Consider the following 27,082-nt stretch of genomic DNA (forward strand, 5'->3'; position numbering starts at 1 on the left):
TGTAACAAAGGTTATTTTTCATTTAAAACCAATTCAACTTTCTTGGTAGTTGTTTAATATTACATTGAGTCTTTCTTTTCCTTTTAAAGAGAAATTAATTCAATCTATATTCCTCCAGTTTGTGGATTATTTGTAATTCTTATTTTCCCTTTTAAAATTTCTTTCACATTGGGTCAATTTCATGTATCTAAAAAGAAAAAATAACCAGAAGGGGAAACAAAATTATTTATTAGCAGCAAAGGTTTAATTGTAAAAGTGAGTGGTTGTGAATTTCTGTGATTTTTCTCAAATGAAATATTTTAAAAATAACCCCCTATTATTACATATAATAATTATTTATATGATTGTTTTCTAAAAATACCAATGCATATTTAGATTTTTAAAAACACATCACTGGAAAGTAAAAATGAATGTCACATTTCTTCCCTTTTTTTTGTGAGAAGATAATCTTAATAATTGGTTTCAATTCAATATAGTAAAGTAACATAAGACAAATTAATTCTTGATGTAGACAAGATGTTTCTAAATTGTAAATTGTAGAAAATTAATAATCAGTTACTTGGTTCTTTATTCTACTTTTAGGAACTACTTGGACACAGGAAATTGTAGATTTGATACAGAACAATGGAGACATTGAGAAGAGCAGACAGGCTCCCATTTATCTTCGACAACCTTTCTTGGAGTGGATAAGAATAATAAACTCTGGTAAGTCTCTAAGATAAAAAATCATAAACTTTACATAAAATTGGGAATTTCAGAGTAGAGACTCTGAAACTCTACTATACTAAAAAAATGAAAAACTTCCTTTGGTCCCCAATTCTGAATACTGAATGAAAGTTATATTTTCTTGGGCAAATCTAGATAGGCCCCTTCACTTAACTTATTTAGCATTAATACTTAGTAGAGAGGTACCATCTCCCTATTAAATGATGTGTCAATAAGTTATAAGTGCCAAGGAATGTCTACTTAGTTCACCCCCAACAGAGCTCCTGCTTTTACATGTGGGATCTCAGTGACAAGGCCAAGGTCAAGGAAGCCTGGCACCAAGGACACCAGTGTTCAAAATAAGAATTCACAATGTACTTTAAAAAAAAAAAATTACTCTATTTTTGAGATATAATTCACATTCCATAAAATTCAGCCTTTTAAAATTATAATTTTTAGTAGTTTTTAGTATATTCACATGATTGTGCAACCATCACCCCTATCTTATTCCAGAACATTAAAACAAAACCCTGTATCTTTTAGCAATCATTCTCTACTAGAGGCCTGATGCATGAAGATTCGTGTAAGAATAGTCCTTCCTTCCCACTGGCTTCCCTCTGGTACCTGGGACCTGGTCCTTCACTCCAGCCAGTTAACTTCTGCCTTTACTCTGGCCCTGCCACCTTCCTGTAGCTTCCTCCAAACCCGCCCCCCCCCCCCACTGCCTCCCCTCATAGCAGGTGTCCAGCTCCACCCTGGCCGCTCCATGCCTGCACACGTGCAAGCTGCCCAGAGGCCTGGAGCAGCCAGGATGGGGCAGAACGCCTGTGAGCTCAGCTGCCGCCATCTTTGTCGGATCAATTTGTATATTACCTCCTTATTGGCTGTGGGTGCTGCCATCTTTTGTCACCAAGTAGTGGTCAATTTGCATATTCTGTCTTTATTAGATAGGATTTCCCTGTTCCCACCACCTGGTTGCCTCTTACTAAACCCCCTGCTGGCCTGGTCATCCCAACTCCCCCCTGCTGGCCTGGTCACTCCACACAGCCTGCTGTTCATTCATTTGGTCATCCCTCACTAACTTACTTACCAGCCTGATTGCCCCACACAGCCTGCTTGTTCAGTCATTTGGTCATTCCTCACTAACCCCCCTGCTATCCTGGTTGTAGGCAGCCATCTTATGAGGGCGTGAGGGTTAATTTGCATATTACCTGTTTATTATATAGGATAATGCTGCTATGAACATTCAGGTACAAGTTTTTTTTGGGTAGGACATATGTTTTCAATTATCATGAATTGATTTGCTGGTTTATACAGTAACTCTATTTCACTTTTTGAGGAATTGCCTAAATGTTCCCCACAAGCAACTTTTTTTTTTTTTTTCCATTTCCATTTGCCTGGAAAACCTTTTTCCATCCCTTCACCCTCATCTGTGTGCATCTTTTTTTTTTTTTTTTAATGGGTTTCTTGTAGACAGCAGATATATGGGTCTTATTTTCTTATCCAATCCATTACTCTATGCCTTTTTATTGGAGCATTTAATCCATTTACATTTAAAGTTATTATTGATAGGTACTTACTTGTCACCATTTTTATTCTGTACCCCTGTGTTTCTTCTTCACTTCCTATTTCTTTATTTTTACAGTAGACCCTTTAGCATTTCTTGCATTGCTGGTTTGGTGGTGATAAATTCCTTTAGTCTGTTTTTGTCTGTAAAGCTCCTGATTTCACCTTCAATTTTGATTGATAGCCTTGCTGGGTACAGTATTCTTGGATTCTTTGTATGGCTTTGTATATTTTATTCCATTCCCTTCTGGCCTTATGAGTTTCTGTGGAGAAATCATTTGCTCGTCTGATGGGGGTTCCTTTATATGTAACTTTCAGTCTCTCTCTGGCTGCTTTTAAGATTCTTACTTTGTCTTTGGTGTTTGCCAGATTAACTATAATGTGCCTTGGCTTCGGTCTTTTGGGATTCATTTTGCTTGGGACTCTGAGAGCAACTTGGATTTGTGTGGTTTTTTTCTTCTCAATCTTTGGAAAGTTTTCTGTCATTATTTCTTGAAATACATTTTCCATGTGTTCCTCAGTTTCCTTTCCTTCTAGAACCCCTATTATTCTAATATTGTTTTGTTTTGCATTGTTCCAAAGTTCCCTTAGGCTCTCCTCCTGCTTTTTAATTTTTTCCCCCAGAAGCTGCTCTAATTGGGTATTTTTTTTTCCATCTTGTCTTCTAGCTCACTGATACGGTCCTCTGCTTCTTCTAGTCTACTCTTGATGCTTTCTATTGAGTTCTTTACAGTAGTGATGTCATTTTTCATTTCTTCTTGGTTCTTCATTTCCTCTTGGTTCTTACTCATATTGTCAAATTTGTCTTCCATTCTTTTTAGCCATCTTATGATCATTACTCTGAATTCTTGGTCTGGTAGGTTGCTTGCCTCTAACTCCTTTACTTCCTTTTCTGGTGATGCCTGCTTTTCTTTCATATGTGGGCTGTTTCTTTGTCTCCCCATGATCTCTCTTTTCAGGATGTCTGGTTATGTAGTTCTCTCTCTCCTGCTTTGATTTAAAGGCACAAAATACAACACAACCAGGTACAACACACAAGGCATTGAACAGAAATGTGTTTGCAATATTAATAACCGCCAATAAAGGTTGTTAGAACCCAGCTAACAAAAACATACAATCAAACAAAAAGAATAAGCAAACCAATCTTACAAAAAAGCAAAAAAACTTCGATATAGTTAACATTCAACATACAACTACAAAGGGATAGAGAGAAAGACTGTTTTTGTTTGTTTGTTTGTTTGTTTGTTTGTTTTGTGTGTGTGTGGTTTTGTTTTGTTTTGTTTTGTTTTTTTAGGTCAGCGACAAGGGAGGTGTGAATGGGCTTGGAGCAGGGGGTTGGAAATTAGATATACACACGTAGGGTGAAATTTTAGGATGGGGTAAACAGAAAGAATAGGGAAAATCTATTGTAGAGCACGAAAGGGTTAAGATAAACAGGACACCAAAGGGAAATGGTTAAAAAGAGAGTAATGGCATAAAGGTAGGGTTGAGATAGAATAAAGCATTGGAGAAGGAAAGATAAAAATAGACTGTATAACACTAATCCCAAAGTAAAATAAAAAAGCAAATAATATGACTTAAAAAAATAATAAAAATAATCAAAAGAAAATAATATAAAAAAAGGTAAAATAGTAGTAGTAATAATGTTGATTACATATAAAAATGTGATAATTAAAAAGGTAAAATCAAGTGAGGAAAAAAGAAAAAATAGTTTCTTGAGTAAACGTTGCAAATAATGAAAATAAAAAACAAAAATTAAAAAAATTTTAAAAATTAAATAAAATTTGCAGGTCATTCACTTCCTCTATTCTTCTGTTTGGCACACCTGTTTCCCAGTCTGAACAGTATTGCAGTTTTCTGCATTTCACTGCTCCTCAGTATTGTAATCCAGTCCTGTTTTTTAAGCAGGCCATGCTTTGATTTTTTTTTATTACACTAGGGTCAATTTGTGATTTAGCCTCTGGGTGGCAGTGTTTCTGGGTTGACTTCCAGGGCTCTAAAGCCTCTCTAGCTTTTTTTTTTTCTTTTTTTCCTCTCTGTAACACTGATATGGAGGGGGGTGGGGGGGAGGGAGGGCTAGAGTTCTAGCCTACTGCACTCCCCTGTAATTCTCTGATATCCCTCTGAATCAGATTCAAACTTGTTGCTCTTTAGATATCTCCCCTATTAGGAGCCCCATCCACATTCACAATGACACTAGCCCAACAGCCAGGGCCTTCTACTTGTAAATACCACCCCAGTCCTCCAGCTTCTGTGTGCCCAGAGCATGCAAGCGGACTTCTGTCTTCCACCGCGGGGACTCATCCTATCTTCACGAAATCTGACCTTTTCGCTGTGCGGTGGTGCGCTCCTTTGAGTCCAAGTGTTCATGCCGCCTGGGATCAGCGTTCTGGGGTTCACAGCTGCTTGGTGGTCACTGCGGCTGTGGATATTCAGGCCTCTGACAAGATCCACTTTTCCTTTAAAGATGGTAAGATTTCCCTGTCCAAGCCCGTAGGTAGCTCCGGAAAGGGACCCAGCCCCGCCGTGGGTGCTTCCCTGTTAGGGGCACCCTGTTCAGCAGACGCCCAGTTTCTCCTGGAGTTCACCTGTCTCTTGGCTTGCTAATAAACACTCCCAGCGTGACCCTCAGCTGCTCTCTTTCTGCTTTGAGACAAGGCTCAGAACCCGCCTATCTATTCTCCCACCATTTGTCTCCACCTCCTTTAGATTCACTTGTTGATAGATATGTATTTGTTGTTCATAATTTTTATCTTTACTTTCTTTCTTCTTCCTCTTCTTAAAGAATACCTTTCAGCATTTAATATAATACTGGTTTGGTGGTGATGTACTCCTTTAGCTTTTTCTGATCTGTGAAGCTCTTTATCTGACCTTCCATTCGGAATGATTGCTTTGCTGGGTAGAGTAATCTTAGTTGTAGGTTCTTGCTGTTCATCACTTTGAATATTTCTTGCCACTCCTTCCTGACCTACATAGTTTCTGTTGAGAAATCAGCTGACAGTCATGTGAGTACTCCCTTATAGGTAACTGTTTTTATCTTTCTGCTTTCAAGATTTTGTCTTTGTCTTTTGCCCTTGGCATTTTAATTTTCATGTGTTTTGATGTGGTCCTCTTTGAATTTCTCTTGTTTGGGGTTCTGTGTGCTTCCTGGACTTGTAAGTCTATTTCTTTCATCAGGTAGGGAAAGTTTTCTGTCATTATTTCTTCAAATAGGTTTTCAGTGTCTTGTTCTCTCTCTTCTTCTGGCACCCTGATAATTCAGATATTGGTATGCTTGAAGTTGTCCCAGAGGCTCCTCATACTATGTTCACATTTTTTTATTCTTTTTTCTTTTTGTTTTTCTGGTTGGGTGTTTTTTGCTTCCTCATATTTCAAATATTTTGTTTGATTTTTGGGATCCTCTAGTTTACTGTTGAATTTCTGTATATTATTCTTTATTTCAGACAGTGTATGCTTAATTTCTTACTGATTCTTTTCCATTTATTTATTTATTATTATTATTATTATTATTATTATTATTACTATTATTATTTTGGCATTCTTACTTAGATCCTTGAAGGTCTCACAAGTTCCTTGGAGGTTTCTAAAAGATTCTTGGAGTAACCTTATAACTGTGATTTTGAACTCTATATCCAGTAGTTTGCTTTCCTCTTTTTCTTTCATTCATGACATATTTCTTTGTCTCCGCATTTTGGCTGCTTCCATGTATTGATGAAGTGGCTTTGTGTGGTAGGTGACCTATAGGGTGTAGTGGCTCAGTCTGTTCAATCATCTGGGGTGGACATTCTTGGTGCACCCTTTCGTGGGCTGGGTGCACAATCTTGATGTAGTTAAGCCTTGATTGCTGTTGGTACACTGGGAGGAATTGACCTCCATGCCAATTGGCTGTGAGGACCCCCTGTATCTATAATGGAAGAACTGCTATGCTAGAGACACCCTTATGAGGCAGGACTTGCTTCAGTGGGGCTTTGGTGCTCACTGATTCTGCTTCTTGAGTGTGTCACTTATGGATATGAGAAGTTGAAATCTGGTATGTCTCACACTGACCACTAGATATACTGTCTCCTGGATTTCCAAGGAAGTGCAAGTCAGCTACTGCCTGAGGCCTCCCAGCAGGAGCTTCAGAGAGATCTGCAGGTTTTTTCTCTTTGCTTGGGGTTTGGCAGTTTTAGAGCTGACTGACCCAGCTGCAGTTTGTTAGCTTAAGCTGCAAAAGGGCAGGCCATTCATATGTAAAAGCTGCTGCCCGCAGATTGGGTGGTTTGTAAATTGGGTAGGGCTGGGTCTCAGGGAATCACCAGGTATATCGAACAGTGATGGCTGCCATTCAGCCATCTCTGTGTCTCCAAGTATCAGCATCCCATGCCCCAGTGTAATAAACAATGATTCTGTGAACACCTCTGCAAGAAAGCCACCCTCACTTTCTGACCTGATGCCAGACAAGCTAGCTTACCCCCATATGAGTCTGGATCCCCAGAGTCTAGTAGGAAACTGTAGTCCTGAGCGGTCCGGAGTTTGTATCTCCTTCCTTGTTGAAAAAAACAAAAACAAAAAAACAGTGCACCTAGTCACCAGCCCGATTTGCATGCCTCTGTACCTCCGCTTCTCCGTGCCTCTGCACATCCTACTTGTTCTCAATGCGATTTTTTCTTTCCTTCTAGTTGTAGAACTTCTACTCAGCCAGCTTTCCCATGGTTTTGGGTGATAGTTGTTTTGGTTTTTAATTGTATGATAGTTTTGGTGTAGTTGTGAGAGGCAGCACATATACTTTATGCAGCCATCTTGGTTTCTCCAGTATGGACATTTTAATGGTGTTGATTCTATCCATGCATGGTATGCTCTTCCATCTATTTATGTCTTCCTCTATCTTTTTTCAATGTCTTGTAGTTTTCTGAGTAGAGGTCTTTTACGTTTATTCCTTAGTTACGTTTATTCCTATGTATCTTAATATTTTTTTGTTTTGGTGTGATGGTAAATGGGATTACTTTTTTAGTCTCTCTTTCTGTAAGTTCACTGTAGGTGTATAGAAATATCATAGATTTCTTGGCATTAATTTTGTATTCTGTCACATTTCCAAATTCATTTATTAAGTCTAATCATTTTTTGATGGAGTCTTTAGGGTTTTTTATGTACAGTATCATGTCATCTGTGAATAATGACAGTTTTACCTTTTCTTTTCCAATTTGGATGCCTTTTATTTATTCTTCTTGTCTGATTCCTGTGGCTAGCACTTAAAGTACTATGTTGAACAGGAGTGGTGAAAGCAGGCATCCCAGTCTTGTTCCTGTTCTTAGGGGAAATGGATTTAGTTTTTGCCCATTGAATATAATGTTGGCTGTAGGTTGTTTTATATGGCTTTTATTATGTTGAGGTATGATCCCTCTATTCCCACTTTGCTGAGCATTTTTATCAGAAAAGGGTGTTGGATTTTGTCAAATGACTTTTATGCCTCAATTGATATGATTATGTGATTTTTGTCTCTCACTTTGTTTATGTGATGTATCACATTTATTGATTTGCAGGTATTGCACCAGCTTTGCATTCCTGAAATAAATCCCACTTGGTCATGGTCTATGATCTTTCTAATTTATGCTGGATCCGATTTGCTAGAATTTTGTTGAGGTTTTTAGCATCTATTCCCATGAGGGATATTGCCTGTAATTCTCTTTTTTTGTGGTATCTTTATTTGGTTTTGGGATTAGGGTAATGCTGGCTTCATAGAAAGAGTTTGGAAGTGTGCCTTCCTCTTAAATATTTTGGAATAATCTGAGAAGGACTGGTTTTAGTTCTTCTTTGAATGTTTGGTAAAAATCCCCTGTGAAGCCATCTGGTCCAGGGATTTGTTTGCTGAAAGCTTTTGATTACTGTTTCAATTTCATCAGTAGTTATCAGCCTATTCAGTTTTGTGTTTTTTTTTTAATCTTCCTGGTTGAGTTTTGGAAACTTGTATTTTTTAGGAATGTGTCCATTTCATCAAGGTTTTTCAGTTTGTTGGAATAGAGTTGTTCATAGTAATTTTTAAAATAATTCTTTGTATATCTGTGGGGTCAGTTGTTACATCACTTCTTTCATTTCTGATTTAATTTATTTGGGCTCTTGCTCTTTGTTTCTTGGTGAGTGTAGCTAGAGGTTCATCCATCTTGTTTATCCTTTCAAAGAATTAGCTCTTGGTTTCATTGATGTTATGTTTTTTGTTTTTTGTTTTTTTGTGGGGTTTTTTTGTTTGTTTGTTTGTTTTTTGGTCTTTATGTCATTTATTTCTGCTCTGATCTTTATTATCCCCTTCCTTCTGGCTACTATGGGCTTTTCTTGTTGCTCTCTTTTTAGTTCTTTAAGTTGCAAGGTTAGATAATTACCTTTTTTTTTTTTTTTTTTTTTTTTTTTTTTGAGATAAGCCTGTAGAGCTATCAACTTCCCTCTCAGCACTGCTTTTATTGTGTCCCATAGATTTTGGATTGTTGTGTTTTCATTGTCATTTGTACCCAGGATCCTTTTGATTTCTTCTTTGATCTCTTTGGTAACCCAATTCTTGTTTAAATAGCAGGCTATTTAGCCTCCAAGTGTTTTATTTTTTTTTCATTCTTTCTATTGTAGTTGATTTATAGTTTTATACCATTATGGTCTGAGCAGATGCTTGTTGTTTTCTATCTCCTTGAATTTGAAGAGACTTTGCCTATATCCTAATATTTGGTCTACTTTTGAAAATATTCTGTGTGCACTGGAGGAGAATGTATATTCGGTAGCTTTGGGGTGAAATGTTCTAAAGATGTCAATTAAATCCATCTGATCTAGTGTCTCATTTAGCATTGCTGTTTCTTTGCTAATTTTTTGTTTAGATGATTTAACCAGTGGTGTCAGACTGTATTGTTATTGATCTCTCCCTTCATATCTTTCAGAAGTTGTTTTATGTATTTGGGTGCTCCTTTATTGGGTGCATATATGTTTACCAGAATTATATCTTTTTGTTGAATCACTCCATTTAGTTTTATGTAGTGGCCTTAGTTATCTCTTATTATGGCCTTTACTTTGAGGTCTATTTTATCAGATGTAAGTATTGCAAGCCCAGCTCTTTTCTAATTTCCATTTGCCTTAAAAATATTTTTACAGCCGAAACCAGTTTGGCTCAATGGATAGAGCGTCGGCTTGGGGACTGAAGGGTACTGGGTTCGATTCCGGTCAAGGGCATGTACCTTGGTTGCGGGCATATCCCCAGTAGGGGGTGTGCAAGAGGCAGCTGATCGATGACTCTCTCTCATCGATGTTTCTAACTCTCTATCTCTCTCCCTTCCTCTCTGTACAAAATCAATAAAATATATTAAAAAAAATATTTTTACATCCCTTCACACTCAATCTGTGTGAATCCTTTGCTCTAAGGTAGTCTCTTGCAGACAGCAAACATATGAGTCATGTTTTCTTATCCATTCAGCTACTCTATGTCTTTTGATTGGTGTATTTAATCCATTTACATTTAAGGTTATAATTGATAAGTACTTGTTTGTTATCATACTTATCCTTAATGTTTGTGTTTCTTCTTGCCTTTCTGTTTTTTTCTTTTTACAGCAGTCCCTTTAGCATTTCTTCCATTGCTGGCTTGGTAGTGATAAACTCTCTTAGCCCTTTTTTTGTTTGTGAAGCTCCTGATTCCACCTTTAATTTTGAATGATATCCTTGCTGGGTATAGTATTCTTGGGTTGCATCCATTGCTTTGCATCACTTTGTATATTTCATTCCATTCCTTCTGGCCTGGAGTGTGTCTGTTGAGAAATCCATTGATATTCTAATAGGAGATCCCTTGTAGGTAACTTTCTGTCTCTCTCTGGCAGCCTTTAACCCTACCAGACATGAGGCCCTGAACCTAACTGTCCCTTATACCTGGGCTGCTGAGCATTAAAGAGAAAAAATCAACATAGAAAAATATTAGCTACATGAAAAAAGTGGTTAGAATAAGATGGAACTTGGAGACATTGTAGAAAATAGATCTACCTTTCATCTAGCACCAATATTCCACCTTTGTGTGCCAATCCACACTGCAAGATGAACCTTGTTTCACACAGAGGTACTTCTTGCAAAGTGAGCACCAGATGTTGCTCTTCACTTTTTGCATGAATTGTCTTTGTAAGACACTCCAGTATTTTGCTTGTTGTACCTGGAGTGCTTTTCCATGCACACAACACAGATATGATTAGACGATGTCCCAGGGGAATCTCTGGAAAATGATTGCCTGGTGTCATCCATTGAAGGCAAGGTTCCTTTTGCAATGGGCTGATGTTCTATATCCACCAATAAGTTGCAGGCCCAGTTTCTGAATATATCTGGTGAAATAAACTGGCTTTTTTGAAGCAGCTTGCTGCTTTGAAGCATACAAGATATAAGAATTATAACTGTCCACATAAAAATTTTTATGAAAAGCTGCTGGGGCCAGCGGTAATGACGATGAGACTGGTGAAGGAAGGTCATCTGGTCATTTTTGTCACAGCCACCCATATATTTATTATAGTCCTTCACCAACTGTGGCATCTGTATTTCTTGCACACTGCCATATTTATTTCTTCTGTTTATTACTACATTTTGAGCTGGATCATGGTAGTTTGTGATCGGCTTTCTATCCTACCAAACTAAACATGTTACACTTTCTTGGCATAGATAACGATTGTCACCTCTAGCAAGTTTTTTTTTTACACTTTTCAGTAACTTAGGAAACTGCTTCTTGTTTTGCTGCAGGGTTCCCACAATTCCTGTGTGTAATTCTGACAGTGCATATTTAGCAAGGGTTACAGAGTTGTAGTACCAGTCCATGACAAGCACATGACATTTATTTTCCATTGTACATGAGGTCAGGAGATGAACGACTGTATTTCCTACTGCGCACAAATCTTTTATAGGCATTGGTGCAGCACCAGTGTAGGTTTCTGCATTCAAAATGTAGCCAGTCTCACCTTCACAGAGAAGGAAAAACTTGGTGCCCCACTTTGTGGGCTTATCCTTATATATTGCTTGATGGCCAAGTATTTTTTTGTCGGGATTATCCCCTCATCTAGGCTCAAATGTTGCTTTGCAGATAGAAGTGGAAAAACTTGGGGAGCAGACTTACTAAGAAATGCCTAACTTTATATATTCTATCTTTCTTATCGATATCTGTGTCTTCCTCATCAATTATGTGTAAAAAAACTCCAAAGGGCCAAGAATCTGTCTCAAGTCATAACATTTTGAAATCTGGGAGTAAACCCAACAAAGTCAGAGCCTTCATTTGTCCAATAATCCCCATAGCTGGGTTTTATACATAAGTATTCCATACAGGTCCTCAGTCCAAGAAAAGCCTTTATTTCTTCCACTGTGGCATTCTTGAAATTTTTGGCATTGTAGGATTTGGGCTTTGCTATATGCAATTGATGGGTCCAAATATTGGTTTTCTCTGTCAAATTTTGCCAGAAAGTATCATCCAAAAACAAGGATTAAAAAGTCAATCAGTTCACTCTCCTCTGTGATGAATCCAGGAATGATCACTGGGCCTTTACCATCCTCATTGAAACTCAGATCTGTATTTGCTGATATAAAATTCTTTGTCCAACCTTCATCACTAGATCTCCCCCATCAGCTGTTTGACATGCCCCCTTCTCTTATGAGGAGACTCTTGAACTTTATAGATCTAGCTCTAGATCTATAAAGTTCAAGAGTCTCCTCATCACTCGAGTTCTCACTGTCTGTGTCACTTGAACTGGAAACATATTCTTTTTTTTTTTTTTTTTTGAATAGAGAGCTAGAAATGTCAATGAGAGAGAAACATCGACCAGCTGCCTCTTGCACACCCCCTACCAGGGATGTGCCCGCAACCAATGTACATGCCCTTGACCGGAATTGAACCTGGGACCTTTCAGTCCGCAGACCGACGCTCTACCGCTGAGCCAAACCAGTTTTGGCTGGAAACATATTCTTGATTAAATTCTGACTCCTCAGAGTCTGAATCAACCAAAGAATCGATCACGTGTTGGACTATGATAAGCCTAGACCTACTTTGCTTTCCTGTTGAAGTGCTTGGTTCATCAGCAGCTCATTTCATTGTGAATTTTCAGAAATTTTTCACGTCAAACCACACAAAATCAATTCAAACACATGGGGGCAGACATTTGCAATGGCTAACCATGAGGTTTGACCATGATTGGTTGGTTATTCTTAGTTTGTGATGCATTATTTTCCTGTACTAGGCAAAGTACCAAAAATTAGGTACAGCAGTATAGCTGCAGATTCTGAAATTACTGAAATATTGGTATGGCAGTCTGATAACATTAAGAATCTTACTTTGTCGTTGGTGTTTGCTAATGTATCTTGTCGTTGGTCTTTTGGGGTTCATCTTGTTTGGGACTCTATGTGCTTCTTAGACTTTGCATGCGGTTTTTTGTTTGTGTGTGTGTGTGTGTGTGTGTGTGTGTGTGTGTGTGTGTTTTGTTTTCTTGCCAATATTAGGGAAGTTTCCTGTCATTATTTCTTCAAATAGGTTTTCTATTTCTTGCTTCTCTTTCTCTCCTTCTGTTATCCCAATTGTTCAAATGTTGTTTCGTTTTGTGTTGTCCCAAAACTCCCTTAGGCTTTCTTCTTGCTTTTTAAGTCTTCTTTCCAGTTGCTGCTGAGTTTGTGTGTTTTTTCCTACCTTGTCTTCTAATTTGCTGATGTAGTCTCAGCCCCTTCTAGTCTACTGTTTAAGCCTTCCATTGTGTTCTTTATTGCAGCTATGTCATTCTCATCTACTCTTGGTTCCTTTTCATGTTGCTAACAGTCTCATTCAGATCCTTATAATTTTCATTGAGTGTGGGGTTTTTTGTCATTGAGTCGTGTGTACTTGTCATCCAGACATTTAAACATCCTTATAACCATTACTCTGAATTCTTTCTCTGATGAGCTGCTAGTTTCAATTTCATTTAACTCCCTTTCTGGTGATTCCTCTTTTTCTTTCATTTGGGGATTGCTTTTTTTTGTCTTCCCATGTTTTGCTGTAACATTTTAATTGTAGATCTGATTGCTTTGCTATCCAGTTTCTTTTGGTGATGGTGATCTCTCATATCTCCTGAGCTTGGTAATCTAGTGTAGTTCTGTACTTGAGCTATTTGGGTTCTCTTGATGTAGGCCTGAGAGCTGGAAAGGTGCAACTTTGGTGCTAAGAAGTCAGTATACATGGAGGGGGGTGTCCCAATTTTTGCTGTCTTGCACCCTTGATTGAAATCACATGTGTCCAGTGGGGACTCATAATGGCACCCAGGAACTGTTGGGGAGATGGGACTCAGGAAGTCTGTGCTCTGGAAAGGTATGACTGTGGTGTCCAGAGTTCTGTACTTGTGGGGTAGGCAGACTCAGCTTTTGCTGCTGCACCTGTGGTGGCAGGCATGTGCTTCCAATGGTGGCTCACAGGGGCACCCATGGTGCATTTGCCAGCAAGGGGCATTGAAGCAATCTGAAGGGCCTTGGAACTGAAGCTGTGTAATTAAGGCATCTGTGGACAGGTATCCAAGATGAGTGAATTCAGAATTTCTACTGCCAGGGGGGAGTGCGTCCCTCTTTTTCTAAGATCACACCCAGCGAGAGCTCACAGTGGCCCCCACAAGTGCCCTGTGGATATGCGCTGTTTATGGCCTGCCCTGTGGAAATGGGTGACTGTGATGGTGCATTTGCTGACACAGCGCTCTATGCACTCTGAGGGGCCCTGGCACTGAGGTTGAGCAGATGGGGTGTCTATGAGCAGTTATTCAGGAAGAAGGAATTCACAATTTCTACTGACAGGGGGGAGTGCATAGCTGTTTGTCCAAGATGGCACTCAGAAGGGGCTCACAGCAGCTCCCCAGAGCACCCTGTGGATAAATGGGCTCAGGGGACCTTCTCCTTGAAAATGCACGACTTTGGCAGTCCCTTTGCTAGCGCAGAGCTCTGATGCTCTCTGAGGGGCCCTTGCACTGAAGCTGCACAGCTGGCAGTTATTTAGGAAAATGAAATTCAGAATTTCTACTGTGGGACAGTGCCCCTTGTCTCTACAAAATTACACCCAGCAGGGCTCACAGTGGCTCCCAGGCACTGCCTATGAAGTGATGTGCCCTGGATGCCTGCGCTGGAAATGCAGGAATGTGGTGTCCAGAGTTCTACCACTGGGGGAGGGGGAAGTTGCACTAACTGCTGCCAGAATGGTGCACCTTTGAAGGTGGAGGTCTCAGAGTCTGCTGGTCTGTGGGTGGGGCAGCAGGATTTTGACTAGAGTGGCTGCTGGGTCGTGGGCAGTTCCAAGGCCTGTCTGGGTGGTGGTGCTAATGAGTTCCTCAAAAAAGGCTGTTCTCCCCTTCAAGATGGCATGGGTTCCGTGCCTGAGTCCCACATTCCTACAGTGGTGATAGTCTCTTCCGACCCGAGAGAGCCTGGACGGCCAGCCCTCACTGTTCCTGTGGGAGCTTAACTGTCCCTCACGTACACACACCCAAACATCCTCCTTTCATCCCTCACTCACTCACTTCCTCTCCCTCACCTCCGTCCTGCCAGCTGTCATCTTATCTGTCCCAGAGTCTATTATTATTTAATCTAAAACAACTGACTAATGAATTCATCTTTGAAAAGTGAATTAACAAATTAATGATCATCTTTTTTTATTATCTTTTATAATGATTATCTTTTTTGTTTTTTGAATTAGCCTAACATGTGCTATGTTTTCAAAAGAGCTTGGTCAGTGTCAAACCAGGGTCATTGAGGAAAAGTGGCAAAAGTGAGGGTTATAAATACCTGGGGACCAATTTTGAAAACTATTCTAGGTCACACTAAGTAATTTGGGTTTGATCTTAGAGGCCATCTGTGGACATATCTTTGGAAGTCCTTAACAACTCTACAATAATTTCTTGATTCTTTTATTTGAATAGCAACTTTAAAATATAATGTAGGCATGCTTTGGATGATCTATGACCAATGTCCTAATTTGTATTTGTATCAACAACCCTTACTGCTGAGAAATACTGCTGTAGTTAGTGAAGGTTAATGAGATGAGAAATAGATAGGGGGACTCAATCTATATCTATATCTATATCTATATCTATATCTATATCTATATCTGTATCTGTATCTATATCTATATCTATATCTATATCTATATCTATATCTATCTATATGCCTAAGCAACCATTATGACCGAATAACTGGAACAACCAGTCGCTATGATGTGTACTGATCATTAGGGGCCAGATACTCAATGTAGAGGCTGCTCCCTGGTGGTCAGTGTGCTCCCAGAGCCAACCCCGGGCCAGTTGGTCCTCATTGGTCCCTGGTGCTAAACCATTCATACAGACCTGCTTCTGGGCCAGGATTGCATACATAGCAGAGCAGCTCCCTCGCTGCCATTTATTGAAAGTCAGCCCTTGATATTAGGGTTTGTCTTGCTCCTGTCCTCTCCCATCCCTGGAGGCCACCTTCCCACCACAATAGTAGTGAGAGGAGGCAGGAAACTGTGTGGTGCTCAGGACAGTGATTTCAATGTCCAGCATTCTTTCCTTCCGCACCCAGCCCAGTGACTGTCACTTCCTTTCCATACCCTGCCAGGGCCTTTGGGCCCGGACTCAGAGGGGACCCAGGGGTGGGTGGTGATGGATATGGCCTCTTTCCCCTGGGGGCCAAGGGCCAACTTCCCTTGTTCTTTCCTCCATCTACAACCCCACCACCATGCATGAATTCATGCACCAGGCCTCTCATAGTAAATAAGACACCAAGTGAAGGCCAATGTATCAAAGATTTTAACATGAAAAGTGGAACACAATGTACTAACTACTAAAAGAAAACAGGGAAGAATGCTATTATCATTTAATAATGGTGAAAGGCTAAACATGACATCAAACCCAAAAGTCACAATTGAAAAACATGACACGATCAATTGCATAACAAATAACAACTTCTAAAAAAGTAAATAATAAGCCAGTATAATTTTTCAGGAATTGACCAGGCTAATGCAATGCCTTCCCCGAGGACACTGAAAACTCATCTTCCTGTACAACTATTACCTCCATCCTTCTGGGAGAAAAACTGTAAGGTAAGTTTGAAACAGGAAATAGTCCTAAGAATATTGTGTTAGAACAATGGTACAGTCATCCCCATGTTGTGTATATGAGGAGCACCAAGGAATCAATCATAAGACCTGCAATTATCTTCCATGTTCTTCATCTCTCATTGATAAGGATGGGCTTAGTTTACACCTACATGAAGAAGAGGGAGAGGACCAACATCTATTAGCCTTTGTTCTGAACATCCTCAGCTCCTCAATAATGCCATAAAGGGGAGTAAAGATGACCACATTACAGCTCAGAGATGTCACACAACTTGTCCAATGATAAACACCTGGAAAATAGAAGTGATGGGCTGCAAATACAGTTCTTTCTGACCTGACAACCCATGATCTTTTCACTACTCTATGCTGCCTACTCTATGCCTCCTACAACCACAACATGCTTCTTAAACTTATACTCTGTTGGCCTGATCCTAGCCTTGAGGTAATGAGTATTTATTTAAGTTATCAGATTTCATTGGTGGAATCTTACAAACCAAGGGATCCACTATCTTCTCACTTTATTTCACTTGTAGCTAAATTGCCTCTTTCAAGCTTCTAAGGGTGCTTACAACTTCTAAACATTCTGAGACCTGATATAAAAACCAAATAATTTTACCAAATTTTTGTCAGCATAAAAATTATTTTATATATTGAAGTCTATAGGAGTACAAATTGGTTTTTATATACATCTTATTTTTCAATTACAGTTTACATATAATATTATATTAGTTTCAGGTGTGTAACATATCGGGTCTAGTAATAATTAATGTCGTTTTTAAACATTCGTTTAAAATCTTGCTTGGCGTTGACTTGTATTGACATAACCTTCAAACACGTGGTATCTACAGAACGTGTGAAGTGCAATTAACAAGTTTTGCTTGAAAAAGTTTGTGTTTGGTTTGGTTTTTGTTGCAAAACTAGGGCTAAGAAGATGGCGAATGAAGAGCATATTCGGCACTGCATGCTTTACGAGTTCCAATTAGGAAGAAAAGCAAGTGAGGCTGCAAAAAACATCTGTAGTGCTCTTGGTCAAGATGCAGTTAGCGCCAGAAAATGCCAGTGTTGGTTTGAGAAATTTCGCGAGGGAAATTTTTCGTTAGATGACAAGAGTGGTCGAGGCCGTGTGTCCAATTTTGATCAAGAAGCTCTTCAAGCTCTTTTGGTGCAAAATCCTCAAATTACCCAACAAGAGCTTGTGACAACTTTAAATTGTTCACAAAAAACAATTTCTAATCAATTGCGTGCACTTGGCAAAGTCCAAAAGTTTGGAAAATGGGTTCCTCATGAATTGACCGACAACAACCATAATCAAAGAGTCACAATTTGCAGTTCGCTCCTCTCTCGTCAAAACCGTTTGCCGTTTTTAGAGCAAATTGTTACCAGAGATGAACAATGGGTGCTGTATGTTAATTTGAAAAGGCGGCCTCAATGGTTGGACAAAAATGAGGCTCCACAGCCCACGCCAAAACCTGACTTGCATGTGAAAAAAGTGATGTTGTGTGTTTGGTGGAATTTTAAAGGAATTCTTCATTATGAACTTTTACCATCTAACCAAACCATTACAAGTGCAGTGTATGGTGCCCAATTGGAAAGGTTAGCCCAAGCTTTAAGAGAAAAAGAACCCGCGCTGATTAATCGGAAGGGCGTAATTCTTCACCACGATAACGCACGACCGCATACTGCAAGAATCACTGCTGAAAAACTGCGCCAGTTGGAATGGGAAGTTCTCCCTCAACCTGCATATTCTCCTGATATTGCCTCTTCCGATTACCATTTGTTTCGTTCTTTGCAAAACTTTCTTCTTGGAAAAAAATTTAATAATGAAGAATGCCTCAAAAATGCATTGACCGAATTTTTTGCATCAAAATCACAAGAATTTTACAACAGAGGGATTAAAATGCTTCCTGAGCGTTGGGCACAAGTAGTAGAAAACAACGGCAACTATATTGTTGATTAAATTTTGTTGTATTGTTTAAATAAATTCGATTTAAAAAAGTATTAGAAAACGACATTAATTATTACTAGACCTAATAGTAATTAGACATTTATGTTACTTACAAAGTCGTCAGATAAGTCTAGTACCCATCTAACATCACATAATTGTTATGATATTATTGATTATAATCCCTAAGCTATACTTTATATCCCCACTAGAGACCCGGTGAATGAAAATTTTTGCACTGGAGCGGGGGTGTCCCTCAGCCTGGCCTGCCCCTTCTCACATTCCTGGAGCCTTCAGGGGTAGGAGGCCACCTGGTGATCAGGGAAAAGTGATGCCCCATTACACCTCTGCTGTGCCAATGCTGACAGTACAAGTCTCAGCTGGCCCTCGTTACCTGAGCCTCATACAACTCTGGGTAGCTAGGCAGCCACCATCTGAGGCTTGCCTGTACCTCGGGCCAGCACTGGGTAGCTGGGGGGCTTAGGGCAAGGCCAGCCGCACCATGTGCCAGCCGCCCCCTGGATGGGCTGAAAGGACTGTGGGACTTTGGCAGGGCTGAGGAGACTGGGTGTCGCCATCTGTGGCTATGGGCACCACCACCTTTGTGATGGTGTATGGTCAATTTACATATTTCCTCTTTATTATATAAGATTTCTTCTTCTTCTTCTTCTTCTTCTTCTTCTTCTTCTTCTTCCTCTTCTTCTTTAAAGTAGGCTAAGGATATGATCTATTTTAGGTTTCTCAGAGATTTGGCTAGCAGCTGTGACAGAGCAGACAGCAGTGGGACAAGCAGAGGAATGGATGGACTCTCCATATATGTTGAAAGTGGGGTTGAAGTTGCTGTCATACAAGCTATGGGGTGTGAGAGTATGAAAAAAGTCTGGGATGAGTTGAAGGATTTTGGCTGAAGTGCTGAATGGATTGGGGTGAACTGAAGTGGGAAGAGCACAGAACAGCAGATCTTCTGGCCTAGTTGCTCAGCGGAGTCCTGGGCCTAAGCCATGTCTGGGGATGAGAAGATTGACTCACAGGAAATACACTGTAATCAAGGTCGGTATGATTTTTGTGGTGAAGGATATTAGTAAAAGATCTTTGAGATGTTTATTTTGCTTTCTTTCCACTGCTCATCCTGTTATTTGGATCCCACAACCACTTCTCCTAATGAGAAAAGTCCTGTGCCTCCTCATCTCCATTCCCAGAGCTGCAGCCCATCCCCATCTTGCCTGTCTTCTCTGTAACAGTGGACAATGCACTTAGAGGGGGCATGGGGGAGAGCCCATGTCTGTTTTTATAACTGGCAATTTGTCATATCATGAGTTGGTCCCTAAAGATCTCATTATAACTCTTTCAGAGCCCCAAGAAACCATTTGCTGACTTGTAGTCTAAAGAAGTGCTCACCTACAGAGAATCTGTAGAAGTGCTCTTGGCAATTAGCCAAAGGAGACATTGACTTTCCCTCTCCATGCAATAGTTCTGTGCCTTTTAACAGTCTTGTCAAGAGCCATACCTTATACCATCCCTGGGTGTATCTAGAGCCTTAATCACTCTACCTTGCACATATTTTTCTGTAGTTCTAGGTCCGGGGGGGAAAATGACTAAAGACCAATGTCAATATATTGGTAGTGTAGACAGAACCAGAACTGAGTTGGGGTAACAGTAAAACACCATAAGATCTAGGTAAGGTGTTCTGAGGACAGAAAGGTGAGAGTACTTCATTCCTTGACAAGGAGGGTTGGCAAGGGTGACAGAGGAGATGATCATGAGAAGTAAATAGGAAATTGCCAAGAGATGAGAGATGGGAGAGCATTCCAATCTACCAGATGGGTAAGAGCCATGACTCCTTTACTTAAAAGGTAGATTTAAGATGAGAAATGAAGCCTGAAAGGCTGCCATGCTAAATGTTTGGACTTGAGTCACATAGAAGAATTTGAACAATAAAATGAATGAGCCCATTTACATTTTAGAAAGATCCCATGGGAACATGCTAAAGGAGGGGCAAAAAGAACTGGATTCCCTAGCCAGTTTGGCTCAATGGATAGAACATCAGACTGTGGACCAAAGGGTCCTAGGTTCAATTCCGATCAAGGACATGTACTTAGTTGCAGGCTCCTTCTTGGCCCTGGCTTTGGTTGGGGTGCATGCAGGAGGCAACCAATCAATGTGTTTCTCTCTGTATTGCCTTCTTCTTTTCACTCTCTCTAAAACTTAATGGGGAAATATCCTCTGGTGAGAAGGAAGGAAGGAATGAAAAAAGGAAGAAATGAAGGAGAGAGGGAGAGAAAGAGCAAAGAAGGAAGGAAGGAAGGAAGGAAGGAAGGAAGGAAGGAAGGAAGGAAGGAAGGAAGGAAAGGGGAGGGGAGGGGAGGGGAAGGGGAGGGGAGGGGAGGGGAAGGGGAGGGGAAAGGAAGAACACTCACACACTCCCAGCAACACCCGCCTACAGAAAGCCACTACGCATCCCTAAAGAACACTCCCCCAAAAGAAATCCCCCCACACCAACTTGCTCAAGACTAATGAATGTCAATGAGGAGATGGTGGCAATAGTTCAGAAAAAGAATTAGGAAGACTTAAATTAGGATAGAGAGGTTAAAGGAAGTCAAATACATGATGACGGAGACTAGACTTTGGGTGATGAGCACACAATGGAGTATACAGATGATGTATTATAGAGCTGTATACCTGGAATTTATATAATGTTATTAACCAATGTAATCCTAATAAATTTAATTTTAAAAATAAAATTTAAAAATTAAATATGGGCAGTAAGGAGATGAATTGCAAATGTAAAGAAAAGACAGAATCTATGTACTTGGTCAAGGATTGGCTTGGAAGAGTTTAAAAAAGAATCATCATGATTTTGTGATTTTAATTGTTTGGTAGTGGTACCATTAATGAAAAAAGTGAATGAAGGAGAAAAGTAAGTTTATCTGAATATGAATTTAATCTTGAGCCCATTAAGTCTGAAATGCCTGAAAGGCATTCAAGTATAGATATAAAAGCATGTAGCTTAAAAGAGTGGTATGTGTTGGGAACAAATCTGTCATAAATATGTGAAATTTAGAGCAACAGAAGAAGGTGGCAAAAGGGGTGAACAAAATGAGAATAAACATAGGCCTCAAACAGAGCTCTAAAACCCCCCAACATTTAAATTAAAGGTTTTAAAGTTTCAGTGATCACAGACCCTGCTGAGAATCAGAAATAAGTCATGTCTTCACTTCTGTCAAACTACATACCTATACAACATTTTGCTTGCTACTTAAAGGAGAGGCACAGTCCTATTGATGTCCATCATTGTAAAAAGAGAGGAATGGCAGAATAAGACCCTGAAAACAATGGCCACAAGATTAGAGAACTGAAAAGTAGTGCTACTGTGGAATAAGTGACCAAAATGAAATTAGAAGCTGGCTTAGAGACAGATTACCCAGGGCCTTACACATCAGGTTGAGAATTTTTACTTAATTTTAAGAGCAATGAACAGATATTGAAGTTTTACCCAAGGGAGCTACTTGATCAGATTTTCATATTTACAAGTTTTTACTGGCTGATATAAGATGAGTGGAAGAGAACAAAAACGTATTTTTGGCCTTTAAAACTTGGTCTGTGGCCAAAATCGGTTTGGCTCAGTGGTAGAGTGTCGGTCTGCGGACTGAAAGGTCCCAGGTTCGATTCCGGTCAAAGGCATGTACATTGGTTGCGGGCACATCCCCAGTAGGGGGTGCGCAAGAGGCAGCTGGTCGATGTTTCTCTCTCATCGACGTTTCTAGCTCTCTATCTCTCTCCCTTCCTCTCTGTAAAATATCAATAAAATATATTTTAAAAAAATAAAATAAAACTTGGTCTGTGAACACAGACAGGTGCTATTATGCACGTTAAATGCTCAATTTATAATTTTTTTTCATTTACATTTTGTTTCTTCCATGTCTTCTGACCACTTTAGATAATTTATGTGGCAAGGAATGTCAAGGACAACATGGTGTCCTACTACTATTTTCAAAAGATGAACAAAGCACTCCCAGACCCAGGAAGCTGGGATCAGTACTTTGAAACATTCCTGTCAGGCAAAGGTAAGCCAAATGGAAGGAACCAGTCTTACCCATGTCTGCGGAGGATAAATTTTCCTCATAAAATTCTTCTTTCTATAAAATTCTCTCCATGAAATTCACTCACAGAAGAAACTCTGATTATAGGGGGTGGAAGGTAAGAGGCAACATTCCTGAGAGTTGTGGCATAGCTCTGGTTACTTGTCACTGGTGGTCAGTGTATCTGTGCCCAATGACAATATGTCCCATTAATAAAGCCAAAACTGTACTGTAGGGAAAGCAGATATAATAAAAGTTGGTTCCAACTCTAAACCTATACTAAATGCTTTAAATGCATTTGCTTATTTAATCTTTACAGTAATAATATCCATAATTCACAGCTGGTGAAATTGAGACTGAGTTTACAGAACTGATGATTACCCTGTTAGCAAGAGTAGGGAATAGAATTTGAACATAGGCAAGCCTCATTAAGCTCAAATCCTGTGTATTTGGCTGCCATGTCTTCCCAATTACCTACATGTTCTACTGGAGAGAAAGGTTTTATGCATGATCAAGTTTTCTAACCATGACCATCATGAATTGGTAACATGGTGGCCCATGGTGCTTTGAAGTAACAAACTACAATCATGCTTCCAGTGTCAAAAGTAAGTTACCACAAGATTCTTGATTTTTTCTAAATCTCAAATACTATTAGACCATTTAATGCATCAGTCCAGCCCCAACTGGTTTGGCTCAATGGATAGAGCATTGGTCTATGAACTGAAGAGTCTCAGGTTTGCCGAAACCGGTTTGGCTCAGTGGATAGAGTGTCGGCCTGCAGACTGAAAAGTCCCAGGTTCAATTCTGGTCAAGGGCATGTACCTTGGTTGCGGGCATATCCCCAGTAGGAGGTGTGCAAGAGGCAGCTGATCGATGATTCTCTCTCATTGATGTTTCTAACTCTCTATCCCTCTCTCTTCCTCTCTGTGAAAAAAAACAATAAAATATATTTTAAAAAATACATCAGTCCTTCTCCTGAAGAACATTAAAAAGTGATTAAATTGTCCTAGCTGGTTTAGCTCAGTAGATAAAACAGTAAGCCTGCGGACTGAAGGGTCCCAGGTTCAGTTCTAGTCAAGGGCACATGCCCAGGTTGCAGGCTTGATCCTCACTCAGTAGGGGGTGTGCAAGAGGCAGCCAATCGATGATTCTCTCTCATCATTGATGTTTCTATCTCTAACTCTCCCTTACTCTCTGGAATCAATAATATATTTTTTAAAAGTGATTAAGTTATTGAAACTGGGTAATGGGTCATGGGCAGTTATACTATCGCCTCTACTCTTGCGTCTATCTGAATACTTCATAGGAACAAGATTTTTCAAACATTAAAAAACTAATTTAAGCAAACTTTTTCAAGTTTATACCTTTTGGGAGGTATAATATAAATATAAGAGCAGATTGTTTTCTACTCTGCAGTTCAATTGGCAGCTTCACATGATTAAAACCTAAGCATTTGCACTACATTACTTGATTATTTAAGCTCAAAGTTAATGTCTGAAATCCTTTTGCTAATTATTTATATTGATCTATGAAGAAATAATTGCCCTTTACAGTTCTCCTATAGTTGAATCTTATACCTCTAAAATAATTATGAATAAATTTGATAAAATATTATTTTACATGCCCGGCCAGTGTAGTTCATAGGTTGGGCGTGACCTATGAATTAGAAGGTCATGATTCAGATTCTGGGTCAGGTCACAAGCCTGAATTGTGGAGACATGTAGGAGGCAGCTGATAACGATTGTCTCTCATCATTAATGTTTCTACTTTTCTCCCTCTCCCTTTCTCAATAATCAATACAAATACTTTTAAAAGTATTATTTTCCATGAGTCCACAGTAAAGTGTAGAAATATGCCTTTAATTGCCATTTGATTTCTATAATCCTAAATGGCAAAAACTATTATTGCTATAATTTGCTCCTTATAAGATATCTAGAGGCCCTTGCATGATATTAGTGCAAAAATTAGGCCTTCCTTCCCTGGCTTTGCTCCTGGCCACACAGAAGCTGCAAGTCCTCACTTCCGGCCGTAGCACCACTCCTGTAGCTCCCTCAGCACCCTCTCCCTCTCATAGCAGGCATCCCACCCCACTTACCCGCTCCACGCCTGCATATACAAACTAACTTTCCATATTTGTTGGGTTAATTTGCAAACTCACTCCTTATGGGCTGTGAGCATAGTGGAGGTAAGGTCAATTTATATGTTTGTCTATTATTAGGTAAGATTTTGAGAATGATTCATTTATACCCTAAGATTCTTTTGCTGATTTAATGTCTTCAGCAAATTTCACAGTGGATGTTCTAACAGTGATGTCAGATGCTTTTTACAAAGAAGTGACCTAATTGAAGAATTTGAGAGCATGGGACTGGGCTGAGGTATAGATGGATCTTTCTAAATTAGAGCTTAATCTTGTCCTGTGTGAGGTTAAGTTGTACACCATGCTGAAAGCTTGGAAATCAAAACCTTGGAGGGTCCTCCTCCACAAAGAGAGAGAGAGAAAGAGAGAGGGAGAGAGAGAGAGAGAGAGAGAGAGAGAGAGAGAGAGAGAGAGAGAGAGGGAGAGAGAGAGAGAGAGAGATTTGGGGTTTTCCCAATCATCTCCTAGTATCAAATGTCCATCTGCTGATGACCCACAGATTTGCACTTCTATTCCTGGCTTCTGTCCTGTGTTGGATACATAGACCCAGCTGCTTCCTTGGCCTCTCCATTTGGATGACTATGAGGCATTTCAGACTTCACACGTCCAAATCCAAACTTTTATCTTTCCTTCTGGAGGCTTCCACGTCTTAGTTAATTGTGACTGTGCTTAAGTTGCTTATGCCTAAAATCTTGAACTTATCTTGGGTCTCTTTTCTTTTTACTCACCACATCCAATCCAACAGCAAATCTGTTAACCCTACCTTCAAACTATATCCAGAATCTTACCTATCCTGAGCACTTCTCCAACCACTTTGGTCCAATCTACCATCAGACCTTCCTTCCCTGAAAAAATTAATAGCCCCTGTCCCATCTCTCAGCTTCTGACCTTGCCAAGCTAAAATCTATTTTCCACATAGAAACCAAGGGGATTCAGTTAAAAGGGAAGTCAGACCACCTCACTCCTCTGCTCAAAGCCCACCAATGCTATTCCATTTCACTCAGAGTGAAAGCCTAAGCCTGAACTGTGACCCATAAGGCCCATAGGGTTAGGCCTCTTTTCCACTCACATTTTTTCTCCTGTTCCTTTGCTCCTCTCTTACTCTGTCCTAGTCCCATTGCCTGCCTTTCTATACCTCAAACACCAGGCAGTTCCTGCTTCAGCACTTTACCTTGCTGTCCTGCTGCCCAGAAAGCACTTTCCTTCTTCAGGTTTTTACTCAATGTTGCTTTCTCAAAGAATCCTTCTCTGGCAAGACTATGAACATTTAAACCTTCTATGTAAACCCAACATTTTCCCTCTCCTTTTCTGTTTTTTTTCTCCTAAACATGCACTATATCATATACTATGTATTTCACATTTAACTCATTTGTCTCCCCTACAAGATGCATTTTCAGAATAGGACTTTCTATTAATACCTGTCCACCTGTCTTGTCCACTGCTCTATCCCCATTACCTAGGATGGTGCTGAGCACACAGTAGGCTCTGCAGAATAAATTAACACATCATAATATTATCTTATGATGTAGGTACTATTATTGATTTTAAGAGATGATTTCAGAGATGAGAATTAAAATAACTGGGGCAAAGAGAGGTTAAGTAAGTGGCCCAGGGTCATACAACTATGTCAGAACTGAGATTCAAACCCAATAGGCTCTAGAGCCTGATTGTAATCTTGCCAGCTTCCAAAAGGAAGAAAAGTAATGCATAATATGGATATAGGATGTATAAAAAGTAAGTTCTTCTGCTCTTGTATTGATCAACCACACTTTCCATTTGTATTTTGAGGAAACAACTAATTTTCTCTTTTGTCTTTTCCCACTCTCACTTATGTGTCTTCCTTCCAGTGGTATGGGGTTCCTGGTTTGATCACGTGAAAGGCTGGTGGAAGAAGAAAGAGAGTCACCCCATTCTCTATCTCTTCTATGAAGAAATGATGAAAGTAAGAAATATACTTGAATTTTTTTTCCTGAGTTACAGATCCTGACAGCAATGAAGGAAAGTAACGTATAAAAGCTTATCTATGCAAAATATTTTGCATGCCACCTTCAACTTTTCCAACCACCTTGCCATGTGACAGACACACAAAGCTCCAAACATGGTACCAGTACAGTACCTGCCTTACTCCACAGCCTGCTTCTTGCTGCTGGCCTCTCTGTACTCTAGGGGCAATTCCCACCTCATTCAGAAGCATGGAAGAGATCTTCTGTTTTAGCCACAAGTTTTTCCCTCTTTAGCTCTCCAGGTTCCTCCTTCCAAGATCTCTATCTCCCCCATCATTTGTTCTGACTTTTAAAGAAAAGAATTAGGATTCTTAATAGGAAAGAACTATTAAGACTAGAGCTGTTTTAATTTGTTCACTTTTTAAACAAGTATATATTGAAATTTTGTCACTCTAGCCTGTTTGGTTCAGTGAATAGAGCATCGAACTGTGGACCAAAGGGTCCCTGGTTTGATTCCAGTCAAGGACACATATGTGGGTTGAAGGCTCCTTCCTGGCCCAGGCCCTGGTCGGGGTGCATGCAGGATACTACCACTTGATGTGTTTCTCTCACATCGATATTTCTCTCTGTCTTTCCCTCTCTCTTCCACTCTCT

At 39.8% G+C, this 27,082-nt stretch overlaps 1 protein-coding gene across 2 annotated transcripts in view; it reads left to right on the forward strand.

Moving 5' to 3' along the window:
• LOC118723894 (sulfotransferase 1C4-like) overlaps positions 1 to 27,082 on the forward strand; it is a 42,645-nt gene that overhangs the window by 3,803 nt on the left and 11,760 nt on the right. For both annotated transcript variants that reach the window (XR_006742118.1, XM_036446696.2), the window contains exons 2-5: positions 583 to 705; positions 16,215 to 16,312; positions 22,207 to 22,333; positions 26,333 to 26,427. Coding sequence is in view for 1 of the 2 variants with exons in the window: in XM_036446696.2 (XP_036302589.1) it covers positions 583 to 705; positions 16,215 to 16,312; positions 22,207 to 22,333; positions 26,333 to 26,427 (443 nt within the window). In the remaining variant the exon portion in view is untranslated. The remainder of the gene's footprint in view (positions 1 to 582; positions 706 to 16,214; positions 16,313 to 22,206; positions 22,334 to 26,332; positions 26,428 to 27,082) is intronic.

Source organism: Pipistrellus kuhlii, unplaced genomic scaffold, assembly GCF_014108245.1.
Source record: "Pipistrellus kuhlii isolate mPipKuh1 unplaced genomic scaffold, mPipKuh1.p scaffold_m20_p_2, whole genome shotgun sequence".
NCBI lineage: Eukaryota > Metazoa > Chordata > Mammalia > Chiroptera > Vespertilionidae > Pipistrellus > Pipistrellus kuhlii.